This window comes from Ursus maritimus, unplaced genomic scaffold (assembly GCF_017311325.1).
Source record: "Ursus maritimus isolate PB19 unplaced genomic scaffold, ASM1731132v1 scaffold_30, whole genome shotgun sequence".
In the NCBI taxonomy this organism is placed as follows: Eukaryota; Metazoa; Chordata; class Mammalia; order Carnivora; family Ursidae; genus Ursus; species Ursus maritimus.
Window position 1 is genome coordinate 30,454,847 of NW_024425564.1, and position 21,049 is coordinate 30,475,895.

At 45.1% G+C, this 21,049-nt stretch overlaps 1 protein-coding gene across 2 annotated transcripts in view; it reads left to right on the plus strand.

Annotated features, from left to right (window-relative positions):
* The window catches only part of E2F3 (E2F transcription factor 3), a 73,474-nt gene extending 54,610 nt beyond the window's left edge, over positions 1-18,864 (plus strand). The window contains exons 2-7 of one of the 2 annotated variants that reach the window (XM_040645104.1): positions 6,805-6,916; positions 8,099-8,318; positions 9,614-9,772; positions 12,596-12,710; positions 14,007-14,142; positions 15,272-18,864. In XM_040645104.1, coding sequence (XP_040501038.1) covers positions 6,805-6,916; positions 8,099-8,318; positions 9,614-9,772; positions 12,596-12,710; positions 14,007-14,142; positions 15,272-15,534 — 1,005 coding nt within the window. In that variant the 3' untranslated portion in view covers positions 15,535-18,864. The remainder of the gene's footprint in view (positions 1-6,804; positions 6,917-8,098; positions 8,319-9,613; positions 9,773-12,595; positions 12,711-14,006; positions 14,143-15,271) is intronic. The other variant, XM_040645105.1, reaches the window with a different exon arrangement.
* The last annotated feature ends 2,185 nt before the right edge of the window (positions 18,865-21,049 follow it).

The following is a 21,049-nucleotide window of genomic DNA, read 5'->3' on the forward strand; positions in this document are numbered from 1 at the left end:
TACCCTGGCCCTCATTCTTCTTATCTAATTTCCGTCTTCTGTTTCTCTTCCTCTATTCAGAATGCCATCTCACCTTTAGCCGGGAGACACAATGTATCCTAGATCCTGTTCTTTCCCTTGGCTGGATCTCTTATGAACTGGGGTAAAGGGAGCTTATTTTAGGGCTCAGTTTGTGAACTACAGCAGGCCATGCCTTTTTCTTGATTTAATTTTTTCCTGTGGTTCAGTCACATGGTAGATAAGGACACCACTTCCCTCCCCATCATGAGCCTGGGATGCCTTTCTGGTAGTGTATCCATCCCATTTCTGCTGGGAACTCATACCCATACCTACTGAATGGTACATAAGATTTTCAGCAGCCTAAAAAACAAGCCAGCAGCTTTCTTTTGTCTAACCTCAAATGGCAAATGGAAGTGATTTTTGTCTTGTAATGCAAGTAACCCGTGCTCACTTTTAAATGATTTAGAAAGAAGAAAATAAAATCACTGTAATCCTACCACCCAAAGATTAATATTCTTAAACTATTTGGTGTATATCCTTAGATATCCTTTCTTTCTATGCATATAATTTCCCCACAAAAATAAAATTTTACTACTCACACCTACTTTTCTTTTAAACTTACATATATAGACGTACGTCATTATTAATTGCATAACATTCCATTATATAAACGTACAATAACTTACTAAATTTTTCTCCTGAAATTGGGCATTTATTTATGTTGGACATATGTGGAAAAATATAAAAATATTCAAGACACTAGCTGTGCCGTTCTTAATAGGCAAACTCTGGAAACAACATAAATGTTCTCTGAATATACTCCAAAGAGTTGAATTGCTAGTTCAGAAGGTATAACTTTAATATTTACACATGGCTTTGTAAAATACAATCAAATATTATAGAACTATAAACATGAAATCATTACCCTGTATTTAATTTTATTTCTCAGAGATAACCTCCATTAACATTTGATGTGGATCTTTCCAGACTTTCTTTCTCTCTGGATACTTGGAAATTTTTATAGCGAAGTCTATATTTTATAGTTTTTATAGTTTTAGCCTTATAAAATCACATTATATGTATCCTTGTGCAACTTTAATTTTTCCCCTTTGTATTTCTTGAAAACCTTTCCAAATATGTAGGGATTAATCTCCAGCATATGTTTATGTGTATACACACATACATGTGTGTATATACACATGCATTACAACATACATGCTGGCCCTACAGGTGGGTAATGTTGGAGCTTTGTGATTTACCTGCCAAGAGACTTTGGGAATTTATTCCTTGGTTCATTCAAAATAAATAAATAAATTCGACTGAATGCATGCCAAGTGCAAGGCTACTTAAGACCTGAGCTCATGGTCCAGTGTGGAAACCTGGAACATAGACATAAGTTATGATGGCAAGATGATGCCGTGGTGCCCCAGAAGTTGCTATGGCAACAGAGGAGGGACATTTCCATCAGTTCAGGGACATGGGCTCAAATCCTTGTGTCTTTGACTTATTAACCAAGACGAAGTAAATTCTTACCTTCTTACCTTGCCTCAGTGCAAGGTGGATATAGTAGTATCTACCCCAAAGTGCCATCATGAATGCTTGTTGGGAAAATGTAGTCGTTTCTAGAAGAGTGTTGAATGTCCATGAGTAGGTGTTTGCTTAAGTAAACAAATCATGGTGTCTTAATTAATCCAGTATTCTGTAGCTGTGAAAAATAAAGTCATTCTGTGTACTGACAGGTCAAACTTGGAGATGTGTTAATAGAGTAATGTGTGGTTTGCTATCATTTGTGTACTTTTTATAGGTTGCAGTGGTATATACCTGTATACATACTTGTATTTCCATAGTCTGTCTAAAAGGGTGGCTGGGTGGCTCAGTTGGTTGAGTGTCTGACTCTTGATTTCAGTTCAGGTCGTGATGTCAGGGTTGTGGGATCAAGCCTCACATCAGGCTCCCTGCCCAGTGGGGAGTCTGCTTCACCCTTTCCCTCTGCGCCCCCGCCCCCACCCGTGTGTGCACTCTCTCTCTCTTTCAAATAAATAAAATATTTAAAAAATAAAAGGTTGTCAAAGGAACTTCACAGTCTTGCCCTTGAGGAAGGGGAAAGGGATCCGGAGCGGGAGAAAGATTTGCTTTCCTCATACGCGCATTTGTGCGATGTGAACTTCCATGTACGTTTACTGTGTAAAGGAAAGTTCGTGAAAATTATGAATCAAGTAAAACGCTGCATTTATCATAGAGTAAGATGGCACCAGTTTAATGAAATTTTTCAAACATTCTTACGTGGCAGTTTTTCACAATCATTTTGTAAAGCAATTAGTAGGCATGGGCTTGGGAGTAGGCATATTTATTGACTGTGGGATCTTGGAAAAGTTACCTAAGCGCTCTAAACCTCCATCTTTTCCTAGAGAATAGGAAATAATAATAACCTGGGGATGTCGTGAAAACGAGAGAGCATAATGAAATAGAAAGCAATCACGTGGTGCATGACATCGTACATACTCCGACGTTCCTTGTGTGCTCGCTGATGCTGGCAGGCTAGCTCTGTCTGGACACCGGGTTGCAAATGCTGGGGAATTTGTTAGTTCATACAAATGGAAGTCTTGGGTAGACCTGCCTTTGGGCGTGGCTCTGTCCAGCACCTCCCTTGAAGGCCCTGGGCCTCAGTCTCTCCCCAGCTCTTTCCTTCCGTGCTGGTTCACTTCCCAGGTTGCTCCCGGCTTACCTGATACTGGTAACTCCCAGTGAAGAGAACCCACCGTTTCTAACCAAAGTCCCAGCGCTGGCTGATTCTCTTGCCTTGGTCATAGGCCCATGAGCCAAGGGACTGGAATACAGTGTTCGGTGGGCCCAGATTACAGTCCTCTCCTTTGAACCCGTGATGGGCAGGGCCAGCCTAAGCTGTTGAGCAACGTCAGGCTTTTTGCTTATCAGGCTTAGAGACAAAAAAAAAAAAAAAGCGAAAAACACCTGAACCAAGAACTGTGGAGAAGTTTCTTCCCCAAAGGGAAAAATAGGGGCCAGGCAGCCAGCAACTGTGGCTGTTCCCCCTCACGGCCCACTGCTTGGCTGCCTGACAGTTATTCCTATTATTTTCATATATACATTTTCGGGAATTTAACAGTACAACTGTTTCATTACAGAAGCGCGTCATCTTAGTTTCGGCTGAACCTCTAAAATTAACACATGGTTCCTTTGTAAGAAAAGCTGCCCTTGATAACGCCTCCGGAAGATGGCAGTGTGGTCCACATAGCATCGCTCCTGCCCAGCCTTTACGCTTGCTTAGGACCAAATGGCTGGGCCTTCTGCTGAGCACTGGGTAGAGGAGTTGGCTTTACTGGAAAGGGCCCTGTAATATGAAGGTCTTTTTGTAAACAGAATAAGTCACAGTTCAGGGAGATGGTCACACTAAGAGCAAACAAAAATGGAGCTGACTGAGAGAGAGTTCCATCTGCCATGGTGTAAGCAGAGACCACCTGTACTATTTAAAACCTCCCATCTAGTGTTTCGGTGTTTTAAACCAAGCCTGCGTGCTTGCCTTTGTTAAGGTAAGCGTTGGAGTAATGTGCTCCATCAGAGACCAGAGTGTTCGGCCCTGTCCCAAAAGAGAGTCCAGTCATGTGCCCTCTGGGAGCGACAAGTAGTGAGTACTGTGTGTTCCTCTCAAGTCCAGGTCAGTCCTTGCCACTGCACAACAGAGGAATGTCACGGGATAGCCCCCCAGAAACGTCCATTGGGAGAGGGGAAGTGACACAGTGATGGCCTCCCAAAGCCCGTCGTGTCTCCCGCACAGGAAGAAATTCCAGGCACTTGGAGACTTGGTGGGGATGTGACTATTTGTGCAGCCGATAGGACTGCCTCGATTTCTACTCCCTGGGAGGATTTGCTGGGGCTGACCTTCCTCCACGGCTCATTTCTTCTTGGTGTAGACATATTGGCTTGGTGATTGATTCCCTGAGAGGCTGAACTATCATAGACCTTTGCTTTCTGGACTTGAGGATTCTCTGGCAGGAGAATTGCCTTTAAGATTTCGTAGATTTTCTATCCAGTATTTAGATTGGATCAACTATCCAAAGTCACACAACCTGCCTAGTCCTGGTCCTTGAAGTTAGATCTCTGTTTCTTAGCAACAGATCTCTGGGAATTTCCCCAGCTTCCAGCTTACTGCTTCCATAGGCCTTTGCCTCAAAGCAATTTGGAACACTTGCCCAGATGGTAAGAGAAAAGTAATAATGCCCCTAGGCAGCTGGCCAGTGAGTGGTTCTTCATTGTGAGTGTTCAGTGGGAGTAGACAGACTTCCTGACTTAAGGGCCCAGGAGTTCTAGGTCCCAAAGCTCTTTTCCCAGTTGGCTTCCATCCGGGGACCTTTGCATGGAGGCAATACAGCTCTGTATCTCTTGGATTGCTTTCCATGGAGCGGAAAGGCCTCCATAGTAAAGCTGTTCCCCTCTGGACCTTCAGGTAAGCCTCAAATGAAGCCTATCCGAGTAATTTCCTGAAGGCCCCCAAAAGTGACCCACCCACTCTGCCGCTCTTGAATGAGGCTTGCCAGCTCCCCATTGCACCAAGGCTCAGCTTGACTCAGCCCGTTCCACAAGCTGTCACTTGCAACACCACACTTCCATTTCCCTAATTCAAAGGGCTTTAAGCAAAAAGGAGATGCTAATGCAACAGAGAAATCTGGGGCGAAGACCAGCCGTTGCCCCCCGGCATTTGACCTGATTCAGGGTTTTGAATGATGGCCTCAGACCCTCTCTCTCCATTTTTCCACTTGCCCCTGTGGACCCTCTACTCTCGGATGGCTTCTGGCTCATGTCAGCCTTCCTGGGAAGGCACAACCCCTTCTTTCCAGTAGCTCCAGAAAAATCCCTGGGGTTGGCCTTGGTTCACTCCACTTTGATCATATGCAGCTACTGTGAGGGAGGGGGAAGATAGGCGACAAAGATGGGACAGGCCTGGGTCACCTAGGGGCACAGCGCACTTGGGCTGACACCAGGGAGGGGTGCTCCCGAAAAACAGTTAGGGAGCTTTTGCCTCATGAAGAGGGAAGGTTGGCCCGGCCAACCAAAGCAACAGGCTCACACAAGGATTTGACAGAATATTTGGGAGGGGAAAATGAAGTGAAGAAATTTGCCAAATGGCATTCCTAGGCCTTTAGAGTGAAGTTCAGCCCAGCGTTGCCCAACAGAAGGGTCATGTGTGCCACAAATGCAAGCCACGTGGTAAAAAGATATGTATAAAAGGAAACAGGTAAAATAATAATTGTAATACTATCTGATTTAATCATAGTTTATAAAGCCAAAATGGTATTGTTTTAACATGTAATCTGTATAAAAAGGACTGCCGAGCTCCCTTACCCTTTTCTCTGCTAAGTTTCCAACCCCCAGTGTGTATGTCATACGTCGAGCACATGTTGATTTCCATGAGCCACGTGTGGCTAGGGGCTGCTGGGGTGAACAGAGCCAGATTCGCGGGTAACTTTCTATAGAGAAGCTGAGTATCTTGAATATCTGTCATCAGCCGATAAGTTATTCCTTCTGTTTCTGTGTCGTGAGGGTTTACTTTGAAATTGTGCATCTCCTCATTAGAAGACTGTGCCCACCGATGAGCCTGAAGACACGTGGCCCTGCGGGGTGTCCAGTTGGTAGCACTTCTGTCGGAACACCCATCCCACCGTACAGTTAGTTAGCACACAACAATTACCTAGTTATCTGTCTCCTCTCTGGGACCCCACGTGCTACGGAGGCAGACACCCTTACCTGTCTTGCTTTACCTTTGTTCCCTAACCCCAGTGCCAGTCCATAGACACTAAGTGGATATTTTTTCAGTAAAATTTAAATTAAATGCAAAACTTGGATGAAGGAGCGCCTCGGTGGCTCAGTCGGTTAAGCACCCGACTCTTGATGTCAGCTCAGGTCGCGATCTCGGGGTCTGTGAGATCGAGCCCCGAGTTGGGCTCTGAGATGGGCGTGGAACCTGCTTTAGATTCTCTCCCTCTGCCCCTCCCCTCCCCCAAAAAGAAGAAATTTGGATAAAGACTTCTCATTTGCCAGGTTTGATGACAAAAATGGAGACAGTAATACTAGTCGAAGCCTAAGATAGAGCATTTGCGATATTTGTTCTTCTGATGAATGACCATTTGCAGTCTGACTAGCTGTGTTACTGTTTAATCACTCTTTCGTTGAATATAAATATATATATAGAGAGAGAGTGGTTGAATACCTACAGAAACCCAGGCTCTATGCCAAGCATTAGGTACACAGAGATAAATGGGAAACAGTCCCTGCCTTAAAGGAAATGAGAAACAGATAAGTAAAATAGCTCTTCTGTCCAATAAGTGTTACAATACACATAAGCACAGAGTGTTCAGGGGGAGCACAAGGAAAGAGGTCCAACCCAGATCAGAGATGAAGGTAGGCGGCCAAGTGTCGCAAGGGACAAGCGAATTTACGTTCCACGATGCCTGCTGGGGTCTGACTGTCTCACCTCACGCCTGGCACATATGTCGAATCAGTGAAGGAGTAAGCAGTGTGGCCCCCGAGCCTCCTCCTGGAGGACCGGTGGCTGTGTCCATCTGAGCCTGGACGGGGTAATCCATTGCAGGTGAGGAGAGTTTCCGTGCCAGCCCAGCCCCCGAGCCGGTGCCTGGCCGTAGGGCATGACAGGGTCCCGAGGGAGGCCAAGCAGAGGCACTGGGAGCTGGCACGAGCCCGCAACGTCTGGCAGGGCCGGGTCCCACGCAGCCCCGCTTCTTGTGATCACCCGCGTGACCAGTGACGAACGGTTGTACTTTCACGTTGCAGGCAAAGCGAAGGCTGGAGCTAGGAGAAAGCGGTCATCAGTACCTCTCAGATGGCTTAAAAACCCCCAAGGGCAAAGGAAGAGCCGCCCTGCGAAGTCCAGATAGTCCAAAAAGTAAGGATCCTTTCATCTCGTATTCTCCTTGGTGTGGGCTTCCCACCTTTCAAAGCTTGTGGCTGAGAGGATGCCAAAGTGTGGATAATTTTGGCATGTTGTGTCCTTTTTCATTTCTTTCTATTCGTCTCCAGAAAATAAACACAGTGTCTGCAGACACCCCACAAACGGGGCAGAGTCCCTTCGGTCCCTGAATACTGAGTCGGGAGGCCTCTTTAACTGTGCACGGTGTCATTTTACACCTAGGAATACAAGCTCTCTGGCACCATTCTATAATCAAATTTAATTTTAACTTCCCTTAATGGGCGTTACTTTTGAGACCAGGCTAACTGGGCGTAGGACTGTGCCAGATCGGGTGGGTCCGCGCCGGCCTCAATCTCGAGCTCCGCATGAGGCAGTGCCAGAACTGACCGAAACCCCTACACTGCAGCTCGTTTTCCTTTCCACCGATTGTTTCTTTGGGGAGAGAGAGAGGAAAGTAGGTTGGAAACAGCGAAATCATCCTTTATGTCTGTGGCGTTGAACATAGGTGCTAACTTAGAGTTTGTTCTCCCCTTTCGCGGAGTTTACGAATCAGGCCGTCCACAGACCCTGTGTGATGGGCACCCGCACCACAGAGCAAATACGACACCGAACGAGGACATAACATTCGAGAGGGATGGGGCGAGTCGGTGGAAAGACTGTTTAGGGATTCTGCACGCACACGAAGCATTGCCTGAAAAACTGGTCGCGAAGGCCCAGGCACACGCAGACCACGGAGCCTGCCAAGCCATTTGCCAGGGGTCAGCGTGAGCCCCGGCCCCGTGGGGTCAGGCTCCCCACGTGCTGGTCCTCGGAGACCGTGGCACGTTCGCATTCATTCAGCAGATCGTGTTGAGCACCTACTGCGTGTGGGATCCTTCACTAGACCCGGGGAGGAGGGTGAGGCAGCGTAGAAGCTACTGAGAAACTCACGGCAAAACGCCTTCGTCCAACAGGCATTTGTACTGTCCCTTCCTTTTCTCGTAAAGCCATTTCAGAGCTTTCTGGAACTTACCGAGAGCAAGAGCCGCGGCTTTGCTTCGACACTAATGACTTGGGCTGCAGCGGGAAAGGGGGCTTGCCTACCTGCAAAGAAACCCTTCATTTCTTTACCTCTCCCCCCTATCCCCCCCACCCGCTTGGCTTTTGTTTTTCTTTAAGCTCCAAAATCTCCCTCAGAAAAAACACGGTATGACACATCACTTGGTCTGCTCACCAAGAAGTTCATCCAGCTCCTGAGCCAGTCCCCCGACGGGGTCTTGGATTTGAACAAGGCGGCGGAGGTGCTGAAGGTGCAGAAGAGGAGAATCTACGACATCACCAACGTGCTGGAGGGCATCCACCTCATTAAGAAGAAGTCGAAAAACAACGTACAGTGGATGTGAGTACCAGCCGCGGCCCCCAGCCCCGGAGGGCCCGCTCAGGCCCGCACTCCGCCTCCGCGCTGTCCTCCCTGCTGCCCCGCTGCTCCTTAGCCCACAGGTCCACGTCTCTGTGCCCTCCAGATGCCGTCAGAGACATCAGATGAGCCTCAAGCCGGGGGATCCCGGGATTCGGTTGGGGGGCCCTGCGGGTGTCAAGTAGGGTGCTGTTCAGTTCACCTGAGGCCGTGAGGCCCGTGTGTGCTCACGTGTGTCATCGAAAGGCCGCTGGCACTTGTCCTCGAGTGGTCTCTCACGGGTTCGGAAATGAACTGCGGCTGAACGCACCGTGTATGGGTCCCATCGCCACGTGTCTTCATCCGTGGCATTCACGGCAGGTCCGCTCACTTTCTGGGGAAGTGGAGGCAAGACTTAGAGGCCTCAGTTCCTCCTGGAAAACAGGGATGATAACGCGTGGCACCCCCCCCACACACACACGTGTGAGTCCGTGTATGGTTAATCTCGGTGAATTACGGACAGAGCACCGGAACAGCCGGTGTTTGGAAGGGACGGTGAAGTGTTGTGGGAAGGAACAAATCTGTTATAGGGTGGCTTTGAAAAAACTCCCTCAACCATGAGGTGAGCGGGGAACTTTTTGTACTTTTGGGGAATTTTGTGACGATGCAGTGACCCATTTTGGCCTGTGCTTTGGGTGTTGGTCTCTGTGCTTGCATACAGCACACGCATCTGTTCCCCTAACCGCCTCTTCCTTTTCGGTGGTTGGTGGAAGACCTCAGAAACTACCTAGGTCTTTGTGCTCCCCGAATGTATTTTGTTGAATTTTGAACCACTCCTCCTCTTTTCTTTTACATTTTTCTATCTCTCAATGTCTCTCTATCCTTCCCCCCCCCCCTTCCTTCTCTTTCCTCCCGGGAGGCATGTGGCAGACAGGAGCTCCTCCTTTTGCCCTTTGAATTTGAGCCTTCTGAAAAAACAGGCCTCCTCTGGAGGAAAGAAACCTGAAAGTAACAGTGTTGGGGGTTTTTTGGGGTTCCCCCCCACTTAATTTCTGTGGTGTAAAAGGTGAAGGACTATGACAAAAAGTATATACAAATGTATAAGTGTTCTGATTTTAATACTTGGCTAAACAAGCAGTGTGACCTCCTGCATCAAGAGGGGACATTTGACTCAAAAGGACCATTTCTCACTGCCCCTCCCTTGCACCCTCTCCCCCTTGCCCCCCCCCCCCCCCCGCCGCCGCCAGCAGCCNCCCCCCCCCCGAGCAGCCATGAACAGTATGTGTTTGGGTTTCCAGGGGCTGCAGTCTGTCTGAGGATGGGGGCATGCTGGCCCAGTGTCAAGGCCTGTCCAAGGAAGTGACCGAGCTCAGCCAGGAGGAGAAGAAATTAGATGAACTGATCCAAAGCTGCACCCTGGACCTCAAACTGCTAACCGAAGATTCAGAGAATCAAAGATATCCTTTGTGCCACCTGTTCCTTGGGGATTAGTGCCTCCTAGAACACACCCAGCGTTGACAGGCTGACTCTTACACACGGGTAGAATTTTACCCTGGTTAACGCATGTTCTTCACGTGTGTTTGGGGACATACAGATACACGCAGCGCGTAAGGCAGCACTATCCTAAGATAGGTAAGCTGTCAGTGTTAATATGAATGACACCCTCCAGCAGCTCCCTCTCTGCCTCCCCAGATTTTTGGTGGGCGTTCGCTGTCGCTGTTGGGGTTCTCACATTCTATTTTCTTTTCATCAGATATTGGGCAATTGGAATTTGTTGAATCTGTCTGAGCTGTAGCTAAAGGAACGAAGAGTCTAGAAGAATCATTCTGTGACCTCTACCATGCGTTAATGCTGAGGCACAACCCCAGAAACTGATTTCCGAAGCAGCCCCCCCCGGCTCCCCCAAAGCCTGAGACATCTCAGTTTATCCATTCATTTACAGATGTTGGAAATAAAAATTTTTTAAAGCCAGTTCTTGTCAACTGGCTGACAGACAGTCTGTTGGCCATCATAGGAAAACTCACTGCTCATCATCTCACTCCCGACAAAAAGGGAGAAAGATGACTTCATTGTGTTGACAAGATTTTGCAATATTCTCAGTTACACGTAGATATTTTAAGACACCCCATCTCTAATTTGTGTTCCCCACTTCTGATTGTTCCACGTTACTTTTTACGTCTGATAGGCTTTCCCTTGGAGGGTATAGGGACATTTATTTTCCAATTCCGGCAGTTTTTTGAAACTGCGATTGCTCATTTTCTCTTGACCACAGGATTGATCTTGTCCGCCGATGATTAGTGCGGTGGAGAAGAGGTGTGGTGATTTGAACGCCTGGTGGCAGCCAGAGTGGGTTTACAGGGGACGAAAGAAGAATAGCTCTCGTCGGGCTGTTTCATTCAGTCTTTCGCGGGGAGCCCCGTGGAGGACGAGATGGGGTGGTTATACGTGATATATACGTTACACTGTGCTTACAGCACAGTCGCCAACCTTAGCTTTCTTTGGGGCCTTTGTTGCAGAAACCGAAAGCTTCCTTGCGGGGAGCTGCTAACCCAAAAAAAGCAAATTCAGGAGGGAGCCACAATGGAAGTACTTTTAAGTTTGTAAGATCAAAAAATGTGTTTGCACAATTTATTTCAATTCGCCATTCAGTTCCGAATGTGGTACAGCTCGTTCACAAATGTGTCGAAATTTTCCTTCCTGCGGCATGTTGAGTAATTGTAGATGAGTTTTTATTTTAATAAGTTCTTGTCACGTAGCTTTTTGACAGTGGGCTGTGGGGTAAGTACCTGGTTACCAGTTTCCCCAGTGTTCTCAGTAAAAATTCAGAATTGTCAAGTCTCACATGAAGGCAACAGTTGGCTTCCTTGATGAGACACGTAGTGACCTAAGACCCAGACTCTTGCATGAGCTGTGCTGTCAAGCTCATCACTGAATTAGCTGTCGTCTCAACCATTAAGACTTAAAGAAGATAGTCAGCGGTAGATGCCCCTAAAAGTACATACAGATTTGGGGTGAATGTGCTTTTTTTCTGCGCAGTAGGTTCATAGCTTCCTTCAATTTCTAATTAAAAGCCAGTGTTCTAAGAGACGACATTTCCTCCTGACCCTCTAAACCCTATTTCTCTCTGAAACGTGTTAGATCACAGGCTCTATTTGCTAATATTATATTACCTGCAGAAATGCCTTCATTGAGTCATGTGATTTGCTGTTTTATCCTAGGCATTTTTTGTGGGCTAACGTAAAAAAAAAAAAAAAACACACAACAGGCTAAAGGCCTCGGACATTAATTATGTTACTCCATGTCCCTTATAGAAGAGAGCTACGTGATTCTTAGAAGAGAGCTATGTGAGCTCTTTTAGTGCCAAGTAAAAACTCATCTCTCCAGGCAAACTTGCATGAATACTTTTATCATGTAATAAGTACCATATTCTTTCATGATATCCTCTTAGGTTTGGCTGCCAGGGCACTTAGAAGAATTGTTCAGCACTCAGAAGTCATGACCAAGGGTACTGAAATACTCTTGCGCTCTCTTTTCCTGCGGCAGTGTTTCTCAAATTGATTCAGGCTGCAGACCACTTGGAAGCTGCTCTCCCTCCTTGTGAACGCTGAAATATCGGTAGTCAGTAATATCATACAAAGGATAATTTTTCTAACAGAGAAATAATGACTCTCTTATCAGTAGGCAGTATACAATCACAACCAGCCCGGGTGCCCTTAAGAAAACAAGCTGTCTGCCTGACCCGTCTCCTGAGTTCATTCCTCCACCAATATATCTGTTCGCTACTCACGTGTTCATGTGCGTGGCTACTGACATTTGCTAATGGTCAAGCAGCAGGTAGAAGTTACTGGAGTTCCAAAAAATATATGGGCAATAGAGCTTGCTTTTTTTTTTTTTCCTGTAAATTGGAATCTGCCATCATTCAATTTGAGTGATAGAACGCTTCACCAAAGTTCACAGAATGTCCACGCTCCAGAGGAACCGGGCTAGAAAATCCCTGACCAAACTGGGTTTGGGTTTTCTTCTGATAGTTTAACTATTCTATTTCTGTGTTTAACATTTTAAATCGCCATGGACTTTTTAGAAATGGGCAGGAGAACGCTATGCATTTGTCTTATTGTTTAGAATATCAACTAGAAAAGAAGATTGACGAGAGATCCCATATGTTTAAAGAACAAGACAGAGAGACCGATATATTCTTACAAGTCATAAAATACTTGAAATTTTTCTATGCATCTGTTCTGTCAGTCTTCTGAATGGTTACATTCCTTAACACGCACTACGTTAGCTTACGTTACATATCAAGATATTCGAAAAATTAGTGGCCTTAAAGACCAAACTGTTATAGTTGTCAAAGCCCCTCCAGAAACAAGACTTGAAGTGCCTGACCCAATAGAGGTAAGGAGATAACATCTTTGTGCATCTGCAGAGATCTTTTTGGAATGCCCGAAGTTAAAGAATCATTGACACATGGTCACAGTGTGCATCCTCCTGAACACTCAGTAGTTCTTTCCCGTCCCTGTTACCTAACCCGAACTTCAAAAACATTTCAACAGTTCGATCCGTATCGAGTGTCCCAAACGTCTAATTTTAACATCGCGGGGCATTGAACGCAGGGTATGGTGCCCTGTCCCTCTGGTACTTTTTCTTTCTCATAATTTGGTATCTGGCGGTTCTGATTGATTTGAACCATTGGGGAATTTTATGTTGATTGCCCTGGATATGATCCCCACTAGGAACAGAGACATAAATGTTGTAAAGTATTTCCCTAACTTAAAAAAAAAAAGTATCTCCCTACTTATCTTCGCACATTTTGAGAATTTATCTTTTAGAACATGTTTACTTTTAAGAAATCACACGTGACTTTGGCTGAATCGGTAGACTAGAATATTATAAGAAAGTAGGGAGCATATTTTTGTGATTGGTTTCCAATAATCTTTGCTAAGATAGGCCTGGGCCGTAACTGTAAGATAAAGAAATGTAGCAAAAAGGAAATGCATAGAAAATAAAAAGAGTGAGATTCTCAAGCTCCCATCTAGGGTAGAGTTCTCACCTAAATGATAATAATAGCTCTATGACCCAGATGAAGAAGAATTTTAGATGTTAAACTCTGCTCCTAGCACTGAAGAATGCTATTCATCCAGTGGTTATTAAAGTTCACATAAAAAAGCCCCGCCCACAAAGGGTTGCAACATGGAAATACTGTGTTTGGAACACTTAAAAGACCTTTCCATAGTTTGCATAGAAGGAATATATTTAAAGAACACAGTTCACCTCTAGGGCAGGGGTCAGCAAACTTTTTCTTTAAAGGACCAGACAGTAAATATTTTTGGCTTTGTGAGCCCTAAGACTCTGCTGGGACTACTCAACCGCACAACTTTCCCATTGGAGCGTAAGAAAAAAAAAAAAAAAACAGCCAGAGGCAATCTGTAAACAGTGGGAATGGGCATGATTCTGTGCCAATAAAGCTTTATTTACAAAGCCAGTTGATGGACTGGATTTGGCCCTCCGGCTACAGTTTGCTGGCCCCTGCTCTAGAGGATGACAGTCATCAATTGGTGGGGGGGAGGCGGAGGGCGGGTAGCAGTGAAGAAGCAAAATGAACAATGAAGATTACCCTTACTTCCCATTTCTAGATGAAAATTACTATAGCGTTCATTTCTCAGTTTGAACTTTTCTCACTTCTGTTGATAGAGCCTACAAATACATTTGGCAAGTACCCAAGGGCCCATTGAGGTTTATTTATGTCCAGAAGAGACAGAAACACACAGTCCAATGAAAACAAACAACCAAGACCACAATGGGAATATCCCGAAACCCCCTTCCAAAGGTAAAATTCCACTTTTGTCATTTGGAAACTATATTAAAAATGAAGGTGACCAGAAGGATCCGGTGTCGGAACCACATGCCTAGTCAAGAAACAAAAACTTCTGTTATTAAACGTTATTAAGGTAACTTTTTTTTTTAAGGCATTCTGACTAGTTACAGAATAAAATCATGATCTTGAGCCCATGACTCCTCCGCCCACGGCCGGAGTCCCTCAGGCTTTCGCTATGGGCAGAAATCGCTTCCCAGCAGTGTTTTGGAAAGCCGGCGGAGGTGCGGAGGGAAGCTGTGAGCTGTCTGGGTGAATCATCAGCTCACTTGGCCGCACACCTTTGCATGATGCTGCAGAGATCATGTTAGCGAAAGAGAACAAGTTTGGAGCGAAGAGCCTTTTGTCAAAGAAGTTGTAACTTAATTTCCTCTCCCTCCCCGCTGCACCCCCAGGGTGATGGACAAGATACAGGAGGAAAACCCCAGGAATATCTTAAGTTCTTCCCCTTTTTCCAGTTTCAGACTGGGGATATGTATTTAATTTGTCTCCCAGTGTAGCAGCAAGAATTGGAGCAGTGTAAGTGAACCAGGTCTGATTTGTAGTACTGAGCATTTGTAATTGCCACAGCGCCTCAGATGGGAAAATGAAAGATCGCTTTTCTTCACCATAGAAATTCAAAGTGGATATGTCTTATGTCTTATTACAAGCGTTTTTAAGACGTATCTTTAAAAAGTTAGTTGTTCAAAAACGGCTAAGTTAAAATTGGTGAGTCCCTACGAGGAAGCCAGCTTTTCAGTATGTATGTTTTGTTTTGTTTTGTTTTCCTTTAAATATTGACTAGCTGATAGCAGAGAGAAGTGTTCGAACTTGTTAGTCTCTAATCTTTGAGACAATTTGTATTCTTGTTTACTAACAGTAGGCATCTCAAAAGTTGAGTGCGTTAGACCAGAACGGAGAAAGGCTCCCAGTCACTGTGAACGGTTAGCACAAGACGGTCTGGCTCGTAGTGGCATGTGCTCGTCCTCAGCAGAGGGCGCAGGCTTTTATAACAGCAGCGGGCATCATCTTCCAAAAAGTTGATTTGATTTTTCTCCTAACTTACTTTTCAGTGTCCTCCAATTTTTTTTTTTTCCCCTTTCAGACTTGGCTTCAACCAACTCAGGACATAGCGATTGTTCGATTTCTATGGCAAACCTTTCTCCTTTGGCCTCCCCAGCCAACCTCTTACAGCAGACTGAGGACCAAATTCCTTCCAACCTAGAAGGACCATTTGTGAACTTACTGCCTCCCCTGCTCCAAGAAGACTATCTCCTAAGCCTTGGGGAGGAAGAAGGCATCAGCGATCTCTTTGATGCTTATGATTTGGAAAAGCTCCCACTGGTGGAAGACTTCATGTGTAGTTGATTATGCTTTGTGTGACCTCCCCCTACAAACCAATATTTTTTTATTATGGAACCAGAATATCTGTCATGCAGTGTTGTCCCTTCCTACCTTCTTCCTCCGAGATAGTATCATGAAGTAAACTACAAACTTCAGAACAAAGCTGATGTTTTAATGAATTAAAAAAGGGGGGGTTCGTTTGTTTTTTGGGGTTTTTTTTTTGTCTAAACGCACAGTCGCAGGCTCCCTTGGGAAAGCCTTGCTTTGCCCCAGGCTCCAAAATCTCCTGAATGAGTCAGCAAGTGAGAAAATGTGCAATCAGGTGTCTCTCACCCGTATTTTTCTTCCTTCCCTCCCGGATTGGCTTGCTGTGCCCGACGGATGGGCTGTAGAATGGGGTCTGGCCACCTGGCCCACTCGAAAACAGCAATCTTCCTTAATAGCATTTCAAGCCGTGCCTTCTCCGCAGAATGCATGTCTTTGGGGTCTGCTAATATGGAATGGAACGGCAGGAACTGTAAACTTGAAGTCATGCAAAAGTATGAAATGGATTTCTTCAGCTCTTCTTAGGAATATTTAAATTACTGTCATATTTCAGTGTAAGCTACGGACCTTGTGTCCCACTAGGAGATCAAGAGAACCTGCACAGCCTTTCGGATGAAGAACTGTTTTCCGATATTTGTTGCAGATACAGAAGAACGGTAGAGTTCTGCCACTCGAAGCTGTTGTGGATTTTCCTGTCTCCATTAACCACTCCCACTCCCCTGCCCCCAACGTATTTGTAAGTTTAAAGTTGATTTGTAGCAAATGCTTACTTAGGAGTTCTCTGTGGATTGTTTTCGCCTTTTTTTTTTTTAGCTGCCATTTAAGCATTCCTGTGGCACCCAGCACCATTTCAATTTAATTGTTTACTTTGAAACGGTTTTTGCTAATTCACATTATTTAAGCAGAGGTAGAGGACCTCTACTGATCAGAGCATCTAAACGTGTGTGATCTAAGGTTTAACAGCCTCTGCTGGAAGCATTACCCCATCTTGCTTCCTATCCCAGGACGGGGAGCTTGGAGCAAGTCGGTCCTGGGGCTCGCTCGTGGACACGGGTGGCCCATTTGAGAGGAGAACCAGGTCAGATGACATAGCAGTCCCAAGGAGCAGCAGGTGTGGATCCCTCCGTTCTTGGGCTTCCCGACCCTGTGACCAGGGCAAGGGCTCTCTTACTCTGCACTCAGGGAGACCACTTCTCAGGATGGGGTCAGATGGAGAGGCCTCTGGGGACAAAGACATCCCCACTGTGTCAGTGGCATTTACTTAAAAGCTGGTGAGAACAGGGCGCTCCCCCTGCATCGGGGGCTGCGATCGTCCTGGCCCAGAACCCATTCCCCTTCCTCTGTGAAGGAGTAAGTTGGACCAAGGGAAGTCCTTATGTGGAAGGAGAAGCGATAGAATGCCAGGGCGTCTCCCACTTTACTCTTCAGGAACGGTGTCCCCCAGTTGGAGGCTTCGTGTCAGCTGCGGATCCTACCAGTTCGGTCCAAGAACGGCTTTCCCGTTGGCCCCGGGGAGGTGCCCTTCTCCCGCTGGGCATGTGGCATGGTCCCTCAGGTCCATTGCTTGGATCCTGAAGACTGCGGGAATGAGGGAGTCAGGTTAAAAAAAAACAAACCTCAAAACGAAAACAGTTAAATTGAAATGCTATGTGCCTGACACAGTAGCACTCGATTCGTGTGTTTAATGGGATCGAAAATATCCCTTAGGAAAAACACAAAACGAAACAAAAACAAAACAAAACAAAAAAACCACGAAAGCCCCAGCCAGTTTACTCTAGGTAGATTTCCACAATATGCAAAGTGGTGGTGGGGTCAGAGCAGACGACACCAGCACTTTAAACTCTGTGTGTGGGTGTGCGTGGGTGTATGTTTGGGAAGAAAAACAAAGGTGCACATTATCCTCCTTTTTCTTCTTCGGCCTCCGTCCCCAGCCTCCTCCCTCACACACACTGGCTTCGGTACAAACAGCAGTGTGGTCTGTGATGAAGCGTCGGGGTGGGGGGGGAGGGGGGAGCTTTGTGTCAAGTGCCTACTGGAAATGCACTGTGGGGTTTTTTCCTGTATGGGAAACCGTTTATGCCAAGCTTTTCCCCATTTCCCATATTTATCTCATCTGGTTAGCTGCCTCTGCTTCCAGCTTTCTGTGATTCTCTTTGCCAGCTGCCCAAAGCTGATTTTTTTCCAAAGTCTAAAGACTGAGCTCTCACCTGGCTAGGTTGTCGTGTGTTCTGTTGAGTTTCTCGTTAAGCCTTTTCGTAATGTAATAATGCCGTATTTATTGTTTGGGAAATGAAAGGAATACTAATAAGTCTTAAAAGTTCCTTCATGCATAAGATTTTTCCAGTGAGTGGGCTGAGCTGGTGTACGTGAATTAGCGGCCCGTGCTGTGTTCTGTTTGCAGCCTCCATTTTTCTTTCTGACATAGTATCTGGCACACAAAGTGGGTTAGTACTACAGTATTTGTGTTACTTTGAGTACTAAGTATGCAGGTTTTCTGGTACCGTTGAGTTGCTGCTATTAACGCTCACACATGAAATGGCTAAAAGTTACAAGTGTGCGAATTATGACTGCGTGAGCCTTACAAAATAAAAAGTGTATAAAGGGCAACACATGAGCTGTCCAACAGTGTTAGGTGTGTGTTCATATGTACAGATCTGTGCATAGCGATCGTTTTATTTAAGTTGATATGTAGTCTCCTCACACTTTCATTATCTAGCAATTTTGTACAAAAAAAAAAATAGCAATTAATTTGTAAACACTGCCAGAATATTTTCTAGCTGGTTTGTAATTTTTTAAGAGTGTTCTATTTTGTTTCTGGTTTTTGTTGTTGTAGTTGTGGTGGTTCTTGTTTCCGTTTTTGTTGTTTAAGTGTGGATCTGTAAATAAAACTGCAGTATTTAAAGCTTTACTTTCAGGAAAAAGAAAGTAAGAACTCGATGCGTGCATGACAGCCTGTGTGTGAGAGGAGGGATTTGAAGGAACATGGCTTGCAGAGTGAGTCGGGTGGCAATTGTCAGATTGTGGGAATTTCTTTTCCTACGGGGTACGTGATTCTTGTCAAAAGGAAGTATTTCTCCCAAAATTGGGAGTAGGCAAACTACTAATCGGTTTAGCTTTGTGTTGTATGCTAGTTGAAAAACGAAAATGTGTAATATAATGTAAAAAAAAAAGAAGCTTTTATGATGGATTTTGTAAATAGATTTGTTACAGGGTAACCTGTTCTCTAGCTGTGATCTTACCACTTCAAATGGGTGTAATTTGAATAAATTTTGTATGGTAAAGGATCAATAAAATGATTTTTTTTTAAGAGTTCAGACTTGTAAATGGCTTTTCTTAATAGTGCCTTATGTTCCTGTATTAACTTCATTTTTAAAAGACATGCTTTAACATGGGGAAAGGCGGCCTCAAAGCTTAAGAACATCCCACACCCTGCCCTTAATGTGGGACGTCAGGAACGCTGGACAGGTATCTCTCGAGCACCTGTGGTGTCCTTGGCACTTCGAGAGGCAGAAGAACTTGCCACATCTCTGACCAGTAGCAAAAAACACTTTCAGATACGGAAGGATTTTTATGCTACGTGGCAAGTCAAGTTTTATTCTTCATAACTAGTTATAAAGCCAAAAAATTCTAATTTCTCACAGTGGGTAATTACCTCCCTTGTCCTGGATTCCGTGTTTCTTGTAATGCCACCTCCGAACAGTTTAGGATTTTTGGATGGCCATCTCCTACTCTTAACTCTGAGCTCGTCATCTAAAATTCCAACATATTATGTATTGTACATACACACACAAGCAATCAGTCAATACACAAAGGTATAAAGTACGAAAACAAAACCGGCTCTGGCCCCCCCAACCTATTCCCCCCAAAGGAAGCCACTATCCTCATTTTTCCTATGCGCCTAGTCCAGTCCAGCTTTTTCCAGGCATATTACGCACGTGTGCCTGTGCATGTGTATTTTAACATAAATCGTACCGTGTGGACTCACCTGCAGCTCTTTTTTTCTCACCGTAGATTTGGGCATCTTTCCATGTTCGTACTTACAGACCATGTTCACTGTCTATAAAGGCTGCAGAGCGTTCCAGTGATTATATCTAATAGTTTATTTTACCTAGGTAATTTTTTTAAAGATTTAATTTATTTGAGAGAGAGCACAAGCAAGGGGAGGGGCAGAGGCAGAAGTCTCCCTGCTGAGCAGGGAGCCTGACGTAGGGCTCGATCCCAGGACCCTGAGATCGTGACCTGAGCCGAAGGCAGACACTTAACTGACTGAGCCACCCAGGTGCCCCTAGGTAATTTTCTATTTGAGACATTATTGTTCATTTTGCTATACAAAATAATATATAATTTGTATTGAATGCTTATATTATGCCAGGTACTATTTCTTTTTAATGTGGTAAAATGCCTATAAATAAAATCTACCATTAATGACATTCAGTCAGTACATTTACATACTTGTGCAATGACAACCACTATCTGGTTCCAGAACATTTTCATCATCCCAAAAGGAAACCCCATACCCATTACTAAACCCCATACCCCTTTTCCCAGCCCCTGGCAACTGTTAATCTGCTTTCTGTCCATATGGGTTGGACTGTTCTGGATATTTCCTATAAGTGGAATCATACAATAAATGACCTTTGGTATCTGCTAATGTCCTCAAGGTTCATCCATGTTCAAGCATGTATCAGTCCTTCCTTCTTTTTTTACACTTGAATAATGCTCCATGGTGTGGATAGACCACATTTTGTTTATCCATTCATCAGTTCACGGACATTTGGGTTGTTGCTACCTTTTGGCTATTGGAATGCCAGTTACCATTTTAAGTGCTTTATATGAGTGCCCTATGTTTTCTCAAAGCTTACATCACTAGCTAATATATGTATCTGTTACTTCTCTACTTCTGGAATGGAAGCTCAGTGAGGAGAGGTACTTCATGGGGCTTGAACTCACAAACCCTGAGATCAAGACCGGAACTGAAATCAAGAGTCAGATGCTTATTCGACTGAGCCACCCAGGCATCCCTAAATATTGTTTTAGAGATGGGCTGTGCTTGAGGAAGTGTAGAAGTCAGTCTCAGTATTAAGAGAGAGAAAATCAGAGAAGCTCACTGTACTCACTCATGCAGTGAGTACATCAGAAACCTGCCTCTTCTGAGGTTTAGCCCTGGAACCATAGGCTGGCTGTCATGGTTAATTCATCATTTGGATCAACATAGCTTCTGGAAGTTGCCCATCCAGATTGTCCACGGGCTCTGTAATTCCTTCTACTCTTCCACACCATGTTTCAGAGGTGCATGCTTCTAAACAAGGTGCTCCGTATCCCCCTTGAAAGACTCAGGCATCTCTTCCCATGTAGACCCCTTTTCAGCTTCAGAAGGCTTTAAGACAGTTTTTCTAAAGAATCAAAGTCAGGGGCGTTTGCCTCCGTGGAAGCCTCAACTATACTGTGTATCTTATCCCTGAATCATCCTCAGCAACATACAGGGCTTTACAGT